Below are 14,394 nucleotides of genomic sequence, written 5' to 3'. Positions count from 1 at the left end.
CAAATGTCAAAAATTCCATTATCAGTCAAAAAAGAGTTAATATAAGTGGCCGTCTTATTAGGTAAAGTCTGAGTAGATATAGATCTGTCCAACAAAGGACTTAAACAACAATTAAAGTCACCACCCATTATTAACTTATATTCATTTAGATTAGGTAGAGAAGTAAATAAGGACTTAAAAAAATCAGGATAATCCACATTTGGAGCATAAACATTAACCATAGCAACCTTTTTATTAAAAAGTAAGCCAGTAATTAACAAAAATCTACCATTCCGATCTGAAAAAATATCGTGTTGGACAAATGCAATAGAGGAGTCAATAAAAATTGAAACTCCCCTTACTTTAGCATTCGAATTCGAATGGTACTGTTGATCCCCTCCAAAACCTAAAAAAGCGATACTTATCCTCTTTCCTCACATGAGTTTCTTGTGCAAAAATAATATGTGCATTCAGTCTTTGGAATACTTTGAAAATCTTTTTCCGTTTAATCGGATGGTTTAAGCCATTAGTATTCCAAGAGATAAAATTAATGGTCTGAGCCATATTTCTGAAATCAACCCTTTGGTATATAAAGGGTTAACCAAATTATGAACTCATGCACCTGGAAGAGGAACTAAAATAAGGGACGGACCCGGAAATGACGACAACACGGACATTTTAGTAGTTTAAAATCAGCCCAAATGAAAAAACTAAAAAAAACTGGTGTAAAGGGCTTAAGATTTAGAAATAGACACCCCCACCCCCCACCCAAGAGAAGAAGCCACCCCAGCCAGGAAAAGGCTGGGAAAAAGAGGAATGAGACTAAATCTACCCCCATATCAGCAGAAGGCAACTCCATATATAAAGGATAAAAAAAGATCCACCCAAACTCTAAAGAAATAATAATCACTATACTGAAACCAAACTTCATAATATAATTGCTAGTAAAAAAAACCCCAAAAAGAATATAATCACTAGTAACTTATAAATCTGGTTAAAACCCAAACAAACCAAAAAAAAAATTTAAACTGTGATAAGAGATGCATTATAGGAAGAAGACGAGAGAAAAAAAATGGCAAAATAAAAAAAAACCAAAAATATTTTAGAGAAGAAACCGCCATCTTAGTAAAAAAAATTCACCTTCGAAGGATTAATAATAATGACCAAAGCTAAAGTACAGTGATTAAAGTAAATAAAATAAAAAGATTAATACATCAAAAAAAAACTTTAGCTAGAGTATAAAATATAGAGTAAACCTACACCAATAGCCAGAAACAAAATCTGGTTTTGGAAACAAAAACCATCTTACAACGATCAAAATCACTCATTTATTGAAGACAAGAATCCACAGCAGTAGGGAAGTTCTCATTCAGAAAGCTTCTCGCTTCAGATGTAGAAAAGAAAACACGCCGAGATGCATTGGGAGGCGAGATTCTGAGCTTCGCAGGGTATAAGAGCGCAGGCTTTAGATTTTTCTCATAACATTCGGACATCAGAGGTTTAAAAAGAAGCCTTGCCTTCATTACTTCTGGACTAAAATCCTCCACTAATCGAAAATCAAATTCTTGGAATTTGACCATCCCTACACGCCGAGCCACATGAGTAAGTTGCTTTTAACATGCACATAGTGAAATCGGACAATTACAACCGGTGGTTTAGCTGAAGCACTTGGTGATCGACGCATAATTCTGTGAGTGCGATCAAGTAACAGAGGACTGTCTGGGAATACAGAAGGGAACGCATCCTTTAAAAGTTGAGCAAAATACTTCGAGGGGTCCCCTTGTTCAATACCTTCCGGGAGACCAAGTATGCGTAAGTTCTGTCTTCTGGACTGATTTTCAAAGTCGACACTCTTGGCTTTAAGTGTTTCCACCTGTTTAATCGTCGAAGATAATTTCTGCTCTAGTTTTTCGATTATCAAGTCTCGCTTCTGAGCGTCCTCTTGCAAAGTTGCGATTAGAGCTTGCTGCTGGTTAACTACTGAATCAGTCTTGTCCATATAATCCTGAAAAGCCTTTATATCTTGTTTGAAAATTCGTCATCGTTCTTCACATTTTTCATTTAAAACCTCCAATAACATTTCATGTCAATTCAGTGCGCTTAGGATCGGCCTTTTTCTTCTTCCCGTTCCTGTTAGAATCTTTCCCAGGGTCTCGCCCGTTAGATCTCAGAGCCATTTCTGTATTCATTTCTTCAAAATTCACAATAAACTCTTAAAGATAAGTCCAAAAAAGTAGCAAGAATCTTTTGGTGGTGGTAAAAGTAAGTTAAATAAGGGTGATCATAGGTTAAAAAAAGTAAAGGTTACGGAGCAAATCTGAAACAGTGCTCACTCCATGAGCATCTCCTGCTGACCTCAATTTCTTTAGCCAGAGGGTGGTGAATCTGTTCTAGAAAGCTGTGGAGACCAAGTCATCAGGTACATTTAAAGCAGAGTTTGATAGGTCCTTGATTAATAGGGTGACAAAGGTTATGGGGAGAAAGCAGGAGAGTAGAGTTAAGAGGGGAGAAAAGAACAGCCGTGATCAAGTAGCAGAGCACACTTGATGGGCCAAATGGTCTAATTCTTCTCCTATGTTTTATATTCTTAAACATCCCATGATTTGACACAACTTTATATCAGATTAATAGATCGAAAAAATATTAGTATAGGGTTCCAGAATTTGGGAACTGAACAATAGAAGGCATGGTTTGCAGTAATGACCAGAGGAATTTGTTGATGTGCAGATGGGCATAATAAGAGGAAACTACTGTACTTTCTCAGAAGAGCTTTTTGGAATGAAAAGAATTTGAAGAGAAGGATGTAAATTTTGTATCTAATACATTGACGCACCTGGAGTCAGAACAGGTCAATGGACATAAGGGAGAAAATTTAAAAATAAAGTGTGCCGAAGGGATTCTGCTGTACTTGGAGTTGAGCCAGGTTGCAAACTAGCCATTTTATGGTGATTTAAAAACAAGTGCTTTCAATTGGAAGGGGGATTAGAAAGTCAGAAAATCGGTCTGGAATCAAAAGGTTTGTTATGGTTGCAAACTTGTCTTATTCAGTTCTAGAGAATGGATTGGGTGCAATCAGTGCAAAAGTCATTGGATTTTTTTGTAGGGGGAGGCTGTGAATGGTAATTAACAATTACTTGGTTAGGGCATGCTGTTAATCTATACTGTATGTCAGCCTTTAATATTGATTGATCCGTGTTTTCTTTGTTTTGTAACTGGAATAATATCTGATTTATAGCAAAGAAGACCGGGAAGGTGATAATCATAGGTGCTGGCGTTTCGGGTCTGGCAGCTGCTCGCCAGTTACAGAGCTTTGGAATGGATGTCACTGTTCTGGAAGCAAGGGTAAGGCCATTTCTTTGCTTCCCAATAAACCTAACACAGGAAGTTTGATTCAAAATGCGTTTATTATCGAAGTATGTATACAGAATACAATTCTGAGATTTATCCTCCCAAAGACAGCCATGAAACATGGAAACATCATGGAACCCATTCCAAGAAAGTAAATTCCCAAGAAAAAAAATAAATAAATAGTGCAAAGTGGCAAAAACTGAGTGAACAAAACATAGAATATCAAACATCAAACCAGTAGTATTCAGTTTAGTTCAGTTCAGTGCTAAGCTGCTGCTAGCCAAGGCAGGCTCTTTACTGGGCCACTCTGTACCGAAGCACTCCAGTGTGCATCGATTGCCCCGATTAAACTGTTTAAAAAAAACCCAGCAAAATAAAAGTAACCTGAATCCAGGAACACATGCAACCTCTAAGACTCCTGCACTTTCCTCTGACAGCAGCTATACAAGATATTAAGCGGAATAGATAGAGCGGACAGCCAGCTCCTCTTCCCCAGGGCACCACTGCTCAATACAAGAGGACATGGCTTTAAGGTACAGGGTGGAAAGTTCAAGGGGGATATTAGAGGAAGGTTTTTTTACTGAGAGAGTGGTTGGTGCGTGGAATGCACTGCCTGAGTCAGTGGTGGAGGCAGATATACTAGTGAAATTTAAGAGACTACTAGACAGGTATATGGAGGAATTTAAGGTGAGTGTTATATGGGAAGCAGGGTTTAAGGGTCGGCACAACATTGTGGGCTGAAGGGCCTGTACTGTGCTGTATTGTTCTTTGTTCTATGTTCTGTGCAGCAGCTAGGGAGAGGGAGAGGAAGTCCGAACAATGGCAGGGAGATGGCACCAAATACCCGCCTATCCTCTGGTCTTGTCCTTGTTGATTTCAACCTTGTTTGATGCTTCAAGTGGAGAGAAGCAATGGAGTCAATCATGGGCTTGTACCCCATCTGCAGGCTGCAGACTCCACTCCAGACCTCACTGAACTCCCTTGGAGACAGCAAAGTGCCAGATCACTCAGTTGGCCCCAAAACACACCATCAAAATATAAACTAATTCCAATTACACGCAGATTAGTAGTAGAATGATATTTGAAAGAAGATGAAGTAAAATAAGTAGCTTTGTCAACTGTCAGCAGGATGTCGCCAATGGTTACTAATGCCTTTGAACAGAAAATCCTGCAAAAGGTCATGGGTTTGGCCCAGTACATCACAGGTAAAGCCTTCCCAACCACTGACATTTACATAAAATTCTGTCATAGGCCCAATCATTGAGGGTTTTTAAGGAGGAGATTGACAGGTATCTAATTAGTCAAGGTATCAAGGGATATGGGAAAAAAGCCGGAAATTGGAACTAGACGGGAGAATAGTTTAGCTCATGGTGGTGTGGCGGAGCAGACTCGATGGGCCGAATGGACTATTGGTTCTTTGTCGTGTGATCATCAAATGTCCCTACCTCCCAGGTCACGCTGTCTTCTCGCTGCTGCCATCATGTAAAAGGTACAAGAGCCTCAGGACTCGCACCACCAGGTTCAAGAACAGTTACTACCCTTCACTCATCAGGCTCTTGAACAAAAGGGGATAACTACTCTAAGGACTCCAATTTTCTTGTTATTTCATGCTTGTTATTTATTGCTATTTATTTGCATTTGCACAGTTTGTTGTCTTCTGCACTCTGGTTGATCTTTCATTGATCCTGTTATAGTTACCATTCTGTAGATTTGCCAAGTTGGCCCGCGGGAAAATGAATCTCCGGGTCCTATATGGTGACATGTATGTACTCAGACAATAAAATTTACTTTGAACTTTGATTTCTACATAAAGGAAAATGATGCTTGTGCCCTTGGGCATTGGGCTTGAAATAAGGTCACAATGCTGAACCCAAATTAGGAGTGTCAGCTACAGCCAGCCATTTAATTTTTAGCTGTGTATGGGAAGACACTCACTGGACACCTAACCACTGCACCGTCACTTTAATTGTAGGACCGTGTTGGAGGACGTGTTGCCACATTCAGAAAGGGAAACTACGTTGCTGATCTAGGGGCCATGGTTGTGACAGGACTTGGTAAGTTTTGCTTGGTTAATGAAAGTGTACCATTTCTTTCCTACCTGTTCTTTATTTTGGGGATGAGACTAAATGGCAGGCAGTCTTAGCCCCTTTTAAGCTTGCATCTTGATCCTACAACAGGCATGTAACTATTGTGGCTTTCTTGATAACTTAATGCAATCTTAACTTGGCACCTTGAGTTGAGCAGTACAACAACACTTTGGGAAGCAAGTTTAGAATTTCCAGATCATTTTATGTGTGAGGTGTTTGAGGTATCAGTTCTCGCGGAGAACCGCAATTTTAAGATTGTTCCTTTTCTGGATTTTTGTCTACTGCAGGAAATTTATTTATTGAGATACAGCACGGAATTGTCCCTTTCTGGCCCTTCGAGCCATGCCACCCGGCGATTTCCCCCAATTTAATCCTGGCTTAATCATGGGACAATTTAATATGACCAATTAACTACCAACCAGTATGTCTTTGGACTGTGGTAGGAAACCAGAGTACCCAGGGGAAACCCACACAGTCACGGAGGAGAACATACAAACTCCTTACAGGCAGCAGGGAGAATTGAACCCTGGTCACTGGTACTGTAAAATGTGCTAACCATGCATTTAAATTCATTTTAAACTTCTAATATATAAACTGCAGGGTGTACAAACCAAATCTATGTCCCCTTCCCTCATAATTGAATTCCTGAAGTTTCAGTTTTGTTCTGCATGATGTATCTGTGGGCAGTATAAAATAGTCTTGCAGAAAAGGTCTGACCAAGGGAAAGAAATGTTTTCTCTTATTTGCACCCATCTTTTCCATTTTATAAAAAAAGACTTAACACAGGAGTTGTTGAACTATTGGTCATGGATGCTACCTTATCCAGCTGGCCGCCCTTCATAGTTAGTTACTGCCTGATATGCTGCTGGCATTCAGGGCAGCAATGAGGCTCCTCCATCTCTGTCTGTCCTTGGCCGTCTTCTCTATTGTGCCCCAGGCGTGGTTCAGGGTCCTCATTTCTGCCTGTATGGTATGCGCCAAGTTATTTTTGGTCTCCCGCATTTCCTTGGCCCGCGTTGCCTTGACGGCTGCCCTTCGTGCACGAATGTTAGTGATTGCTTGGTCGTGGGGGCGGGGGGGGGGTGATTGTAGTCAGGTTCCAATCCTGACTGTTCCTCCGTAACTACAGTACTTTGCAAAGAAAAGTCTTAAGCATGCATATGTACCTAGGGTGCCTAAGACTTTGGCATAGTCTTGTATTTGTCAACATGGAGCAGAGAGCTGAGTTTGTAAATCTGGTGAGAGCAAAGGATGTTGGGAATGGTGAGCCTGGTGCACCACGGGAGGGGTGTGGGACAGGTGGCAGAGAAGGAGTGCCGGGGCAGGGGGTGTGTAGTGTGGGTGCAGGCACATCCAACCCTGAGACACCAGGCAAGGTCATTTGATTCTGAACAATTGGTTTACTGATCATTACAGAATCTCTCTCTGGTGCTTCCCGCTCTCTTCTTCTTTTCCCAACCACTATTCCCCTCTCCCTTCCCCTTTTCCCAAGCATGATACCCCTCTCCCTGCCCCTTTCCACTCTCAGAGATCCGTATCAGAATCAGGTTTATCATCATTCACATATGTCATGCAGCAGTATAGTGCAATATATAAAATTACTACAGTACTGTGCAAAAGTCTTAGGAACCCTAGCTAAGTGCCTAAGACTTCTGCACACTACTGTACATGTCAGGAATGAGAACCGTCATTTTACACTTATACAAGTGTGGAATTCTGGATACCATGAACATGCATTTGCACAAGTTTACACTGAACAGGCCGAAGAGTTTTACTTTTCATTCATCAAATTTTTGTTCTCAAGTGCTTGACTAATGGATAAGTTCTGTCAGTTTTAGTTATTATTAATCTTTTTGCAGGTGGAAACCCGATGGCAGTGGTCAGCAAGCAAGTAAACATGGAACTGGCCAAAATAAAACAAAAATGTCCCCTATATGAGGCAAATGGGCAGGCTGTAAGTCTAAAATGATGGATTATGATTTTCGATTCTTGCTTGTATCTAATGAATTTGCCTTTAGGTCAAACATCTGCTCTATGTTGCTGTGCAGCCTGTGGAAACTGAGTGTTTCTCTGTAGGAATTTCAGTTAGTTATTTCAGGAATCAGTATTGCATCATTATTTGACTTGGAGTACTTGGATAGATTTGGAGCCAGCCCAGCCATTGATCATGACAACAGTGAGGGTTCATTGGGCAGGTTTGATCTTCTGTGATCTTAATGGCTAATGTTGATATCTCCACAGTCTCCCAACCACTTCTAAGCTAGTCAAGTTCCATTTACCGGCAGTCCAGCACCATTTCCTGCTGATCTCTCCTTATCTTAGTGTGGATGTTGCGCAAATGACCCCGCAATGTGGTTCTGAGAGTCAGCTGTCCTTATAAAAGTGACGACTCGACAGCTTATTTCTCGAAGGGTTGTAAGCCAATTCTGCTGAAAGTCCATTTCTGAGGTTTCCGGTCAAAAACTTGCTAGACATCAAAATGGTAGCAGTGCGAGAAGTTTTTATTCAGGTTGTAACTAGAAGTTTTGACTGCCAGATCTAAGAGAGGAAATGTGCAGTAATGGGATAGTGTGAGACTCCTACTGCTTCCACTTTGGCCTCTGTCTCGAGTCCCAACTATCCTCTATACCAGGCTGATTCTGGACAGCATAGAGCTTGAGCAGTACAGGTACTAATAGGGAAGTCTTCATTTTTGCGCAGGACTCTGTGGAGACCCCAAGTACCAGCTGCTGGAAGTTGCTGCTACTTTAGATGTTCTCGAGTATGTCCCTGTATATTAGCAAGGTGCAGTGTAGAACAGTGATTATACTAAAATGATACTCGATGATCAAGTCAGTAACACTACAACGCTCCTAACGCTTTGGACAGTTCTTCACAGAGGTACTGACACTGCCATAAGAGCATCCAATCATTAATACTGGCTCTATTCAAGTTTTAATGTCTGATTGAACCTCGAATCCTTTCATGTTCTGGTTACAAAGTTTTTATTTCTCTATGTCTTGAGTTTGCCACGTCCACCGCTTGTATATACGTATTTATGTTTGCATGGGTTGTCTGCTCTCTGAGATGTGTAATGCTCCACAATCGTCAAGACAGCAATTTAAAACATTCTCACATTCCTGTTATTGAAAGATAAATCCTCGAGTTTTCAATTTCACAGACTGTGATTAAACCTGATTTGGGTGGCTGTTCCTGAGTGCATTTTGACACACTGCAAGCCCTTCAGCCCATAAGGTGGTGCTGTCCTTTTATCATACCATTTGTCCTCACCACCCAATTGAACTAAGCTACAGTTCCTTCTGTGACCTGCAAAATTGCTTATGTAAATTGTAAATCAAATCGATTCACCCTGTCGCATACTGACACCGATTGCAATGTAGATCTGAACAAAAGGATTCAGTGGGACTTCATGTGGAGCAGTCAACACTGGCCAGAATTCATAGAACAGTCCAACACAGTATGGGCCCTACAGCTCACAATATTGTGCCAGTCTTTTAGCCTACTCTACGATCAATCTAACCCTTCCATCCTACATAACTGTCCATTTTTCCACATGCCTATTTAAGAGTTTCCTAAATGCTCTTTGTATATTTTGAAGGGTAGATCAGTGATTATCAGTGACTAAACCTAAACTCCAAAGGTCCACAATGTTGAGGAATTTTATTTACTCTGTGTCTTCGTCTTGTCTTACTTATATTTCAGCTTTTAAGTAAAGTTAGTGAAAGCAATTTGAAAAGTAGTAAGAATCCTAATAATTAAACTCATTCTGGTGTAATTTTTAGTGTTGTATTATGAGCTGAAATTCTTAAAGATTATTTATTTAAAAAATTTTTTAGTTTATTGAAATACAGTGCAGAATAGGTCCTTCTGGCTCTTAAAGCCACACCGCCCAACAGTCTCCCGATTTAATTCCATCCTAATCATGCGACAATTTACAATGACCAATTAACTGACCAATTACAGGGAAAACATACAAAGTCCTTAAAGATAGTGGTGGGAATTGAGCCTGGGTCGTCAGGACTGTAAAGAGTCCTGCTAACCACTACACTACTGTGCCAGGCACCTCCAGTCTAGAATTAAGATCTAAGAAATAATAATAATATCCTTTGTAGTTTGGAGACGTTGTGTTAAGATTTTTATGAAGTAAAGGCAGAGAGTTTGAAATAGTATAGAGAGAGAGACATTTAACCTCACAGGTTAAAATTAACAGCGCTGATAAATTATAATTATTCTAATTGTATGTTTACTAGTTAGTTCTGTTAAGATTCTTGAGTTAAACCTTTTAACCCTGTTTGCACCGTATTGGACATGCTCATTAAATGCGAAGTGCTTTGATTCTCAGTCAGTTGCACGTGAGCTTATTCACAGCCCTTTTGCTTTTGAATGACAAGTGATTTAAACCTCAATGTGGATTCTGGCCAGAGATTACAGTACAGTACCGAGCAAGGGCTGCTTTGTTGGCGATGCCACCTCCAAGTGCTGTTTGCATGCCAAGTTACTGCTCTCACAGTGCAAGGAAAAACAGGAAGTTCCCCCAATTCATCGACAACCAATATTGTCTCAAACAAATATTTATTTTCTTTTATGGTGTTTTGTTTGAAGCAAACTGGATGCTTTTTAAATCTTGTGTTACTGGTGGTTATTCAGATAATTTGTTTTTGAGTTATCCTGAGAGGTGTGATAAGGAATTTTCTTTTATTTCTTTAGAAATTAAATACTTCAAAAATGTGGTCACTGAGTCAAGACACTAATAAATTTTTCCCACTTTTTTTCCTATGTCATTGCTGATGTTTGGAATCTGATCCTAATGAAGGGAGAAAGATGCACAAACGTAAGTATTTCTACTTTTACTAATTAGGCATATATAATGAAATCTGACAGCAGCAGGTACTTGGGGTGTAAGATGTCTGCAACCGTTGAGGATGTTAGGATTTTGGACAACCACAAAGTGTACACTATAACGGCGAACTGACTTGCATCAATTTTATCTAATTGCTATAATTGTGCAGGCAATTTTGGGGTATTTCTAATAATGTATACCAAGAGCAAACCAGGGTTGAACTAAAATAGGAAATAACTTGACTATCAAGATGGAGGTCACTCCTTCCTCATTTGTGTTTAAAGTTCTATTTCCTGTCCTTAATTTTGTTACCTCAATATCTTTCTAAATTGGGAAAATTTATGTTTTAAAAAATTTGTAGAGACTCAGAAATAGTCTCACTGTCTGTATGAGTGCATCTCATTGAATCATAGAGAAGTACAGCACAGAAACAGGATGTTTGGCCTATCTAGTCCATGCCAAACCATTTAAACTGCCTACTCCCATTGACCTGCACTGGGACCATAGCCCCGAATGTCCCTATCATTCATGTACCTATCCAAACTTCTCTTAAACATTGAAATCGAGCTCGCCTGCACCAGTTGTAGCTCATTCCACACTTTCCTGACTCTCCGAGTGAGGAAGCTTCCCTCATGTTCTGCTTAAACTTCTCACCTTTCACCCTTAACCCATGACCTCTGGTAGTAGTCCCACCCAACCTCGGTGGGGAAAAGCCTGCTTGCATCTATACCCCTCATAATTTTGCACACCTCTTATCAAAGCTCTTTTCAATCTTCTACATTTTAAAGAATGCAGTTGTAACCTGTTCAATCTTTCCTCATAACTCAGGCCCTCCAGACCTGGCGACATGCTTGCAAATTTTCTCTGCACTCTTTCAACCTTGTTTACATCTCTCCTTTAGGTAGGTGACCAAAACTGCACACAATACTCCAAATTAGGCTTCACCAAGGTCTCGTACATCTTGAACATAACATCCCATCTTCTGTACTCAGTACATTGATTTATGAAGGGCAATGTTCCAAAAGCTTTCTTAATGACCCTATCTTTGGCAAATACTTAATAACTTGTCATATTGGCTTCCATCCATTATATTGAGTATCAACTTGCACTCATTTTTGGTGCTTTCAGGCTACAAAGTATACAAGTTGCAAAATTCATACCATGCCAAGTTGACATAGCTACGGCGACAAAGATGGAGGCTGCATTTGGAGATGGCAGCAATGTCGAAGGCAAGGGGATGTGGCAATACCATCTCTCCCTTGTTCAAGGTCACTGCTTGGTACCTAGAGTTAGAGAGTTATACAGAATGGAAGCAACTCCTTTGTTTGTTACCACAAGAGGCTGGATAAACTTGTGTTGATTTCTCTGGAGTGGTGGAGGCTGAGCAGAGCTCTGATAGATGTTGACAGGACTTTGAGAGGCATAGATAGAGTGGACAGGGAGTATCTGTTTCCTAGGGTGGAAATCTAATACCAGAAAGCAAAAGGTGAAAGGGGGTCAGTTCAAAGGGGAGGTAAGGGGTAAGTTTTTCTTTACTTAGAGAGTTGTAGTTGTTTGGAATGCGCTGCCTGGTCTGGTGGTAGAGACAAATACATTAGAGGCTTTTAAGAGATGTTTAGATAGGCAGATGAATGTGAGAAAGATGGAAGGATATGGACATTGTCTAGATAGGAGGGATTGGTGTTTGGGTGATTAATCTTGATTTGCTTTTTTTAGTTGGTACGGCATACCTTTGTGGGCCAAAGGGCCAGTTCCTTTGCTGTACACTTCTATGTTCTTTGTTAATCCACCAAATCGGTGCAACCTTCAAATCTCCACTTACAATCATTTCAACTAATTACAATAATTTACAAATATTTCTATCAGATCCCCTAAGATTGTATCACCCAAGTTGCAGTTGCATAAGATATTGGTGAGACTCATTTGGAGTATTGAGTGCAGTTTTGGGTGCCCTGTTTTAGCAGAGACATTATTAAGCTGGAAAGAGTGCAAAAGTACACATGGATGCTGCCTTGACTCAAGGGCCTGAGTTATAGGGAGAGGAAGGACAGACTCGTAATGGATTTTTTGGAATGTGGGAGATTTGGTGGGGTGTTGACTTTATTGAGGTGTGTAAAATCACAAGGGGTATAGATTAGGTGAGTGCACGTTGTCTTTTCTCCCAGAGAAAGGGAACTAAAAACCAGAGGGCATATGTTGAAGATGAGAGAGGTGAAAGATTTAAGAGACCTCTTCACACCCAAGGTGATGTGTATGTGGGACGAGCTGTCGGAAAATGTGGTTGAAGCAGGTCCGATAACAACGTGTATGTGAATAAGAGGGATTTTGATGGATGCGGCTAGCTTGATGGGCTCAGTGATTGGCCTGGACGAATTGTGGTGAAGGCTTGCTTTCATGCTGTATTTCTCTCTCCTAAGTCTGCAGTCTCTGCCTCTTTGACCAAAGGAAGTCGGTACATTTATGAATCTCTCAAAATCCTCATCAATTTGCATACCATCTTAGCTTGGAGATACAATAGTACCCTGTATCATTTAGCTAGGTCTTCTAATATACAGTAACAGGCTACAACAATTCAGGAGTTGATCAAATTATAAGCGTGTTTATTACTTGCAAGGGAAAGTCTACCTTCATACATTAAGTTGTTGGTAGATAGCTTCAATCTTACAGCTCAAAACAGATAATTTTTATACACTTGCAGAGTGTGGTAACTCATCCTTAATTGCATTCCTTCCTTATCTGCATCCATCTTAAATAACTTGTATTTGTCCTTAATGAGGCCACTTGTCTTTTGAGGTTTCTCCTTCCCCTCCCCCCAACAGCTATCTCCTGTTTTTCTCTACTGTCAAAACACTCCCTGACATAAAACAGATCCTGCTATAAATCACAACCCCTTTTGCAAGCCTTCCATCCAAACAAGCTCAACAAACCAGTAAAGCACACCGTGATTACACAGGTTCCATTTTGTCACATTACATTTTACAAAAGTTATAAATTCATAAAAACTTCAGGGTTATAGATATATTTCCATAATAGCATTCCTTTATCTTTGCTGGATCAAAGACTCACTAACTTAACTACAAAGTAATCCAGTGTTTCTGCATTTACTTTGATGGTGACAAGCTAAATATTTCTGGAGATGTATTCATTAAGTAATTGGAAGGATGTAATTTAAGTGTTATAACATGCAGTTGATAAAATGGGGATGGAAGAATGTGTAAGAAAGCAATTACAGTAGGGTAAAATTGCTTGGGGTTTTAATGTAAAACTACAGTTTATTAGTTAAATTCCCTTCATTGGGACATTTCAGACAATATTGATGATGAAAGCTCATAACCTCTTTCAAGTTCTGGATTTTATTTCAAAAGGATGCATTAGATGTTTAAATAATCCAGAATTTCTTTACGTAAATTAATTAGTAATGTTAAAATTCTTTATCGTCCTCTCTGAATGTTCAAAAGAATGTTAACCTCAAGTTGGCTTGTGGTGACCACTGGTGCCGTCCTTGTGTGATTTAGTTTTACGTTTTATTGACAGTTTAGTGCCTTCTGACAAATAGATTGCAGTTTTTAAGGGTAGCAGGCAAAAGCGTGGCATCTTGGCCAGGATAAGGATTTTTTTTTATTACACGTGGATCAACTGTGTTTGGTTAAAAGGACCTCGATCAGCATCATCTTGTTACTTGGTATGCCTTCATGCCTAACTGCCTCGCAACTTATTAAACTCTCACACTCTTGCACAAAAATGGGAGCCAATCCCTGGTCTTTACTGTAGATTCAGACCTAAAACAACATAGAGTGTGGATAAGATACGTCTTCCCAAATGCAAATTACTACAGAAAGGTGGAAGAGTTTACTTATTATCAAAATATGTGTGCAGTATACAACCTTGAGATTCGCCTTCTTCAGCTAGCCGCAAAACATTCAAGAAAAAACATCACCCTCCCTCAAAAAAAAACAAACCTTGCAAACAGAACACGATTATCAACCACCACACAAACCCCCCCCCCCCCCCCCCCCACCAAACCTCCAGCCCGTATCGTGCACAAGAACCTGAAAACCCGAAATAAAATAAGGGAATTATTAGCAGTTTAAGCACAGGAAGCTGAAGTAAAATTTCTGGTTGATAGCTTTTCAACAGTAT

The 14,394-nt window shown here is 40.0% G+C and overlaps 1 protein-coding gene across 2 annotated transcripts in view; it reads left to right on the top strand.

The window, feature by feature from the left end:
- The window catches only part of kdm1a (lysine (K)-specific demethylase 1a), a 105,790-nt gene that overhangs the window by 45,457 nt on the left and 45,939 nt on the right, over positions 1-14,394 (top strand). For both annotated transcript variants that reach the window (XM_059949267.1, XM_059949266.1), the window contains 4 exons: positions 3,215-3,321; positions 5,300-5,381; positions 7,274-7,368; positions 10,228-10,245. In XM_059949267.1, the coding sequence (XP_059805250.1) occupies positions 3,215-3,321; positions 5,300-5,381; positions 7,274-7,368; positions 10,228-10,245 (302 nt within the window). The remainder of the gene's footprint in view (positions 1-3,214; positions 3,322-5,299; positions 5,382-7,273; positions 7,369-10,227; positions 10,246-14,394) is intronic.

This window comes from Hypanus sabinus, chromosome 24 (genome assembly GCF_030144855.1).
Source record: "Hypanus sabinus isolate sHypSab1 chromosome 24, sHypSab1.hap1, whole genome shotgun sequence".
Taxonomy (NCBI): Eukaryota; Metazoa; Chordata; class Chondrichthyes; order Myliobatiformes; family Dasyatidae; genus Hypanus; species Hypanus sabinus.
Note: the sequence above shows the minus strand (reverse complement) of the source record. Positions and strands in the feature narration are given on the sequence as shown.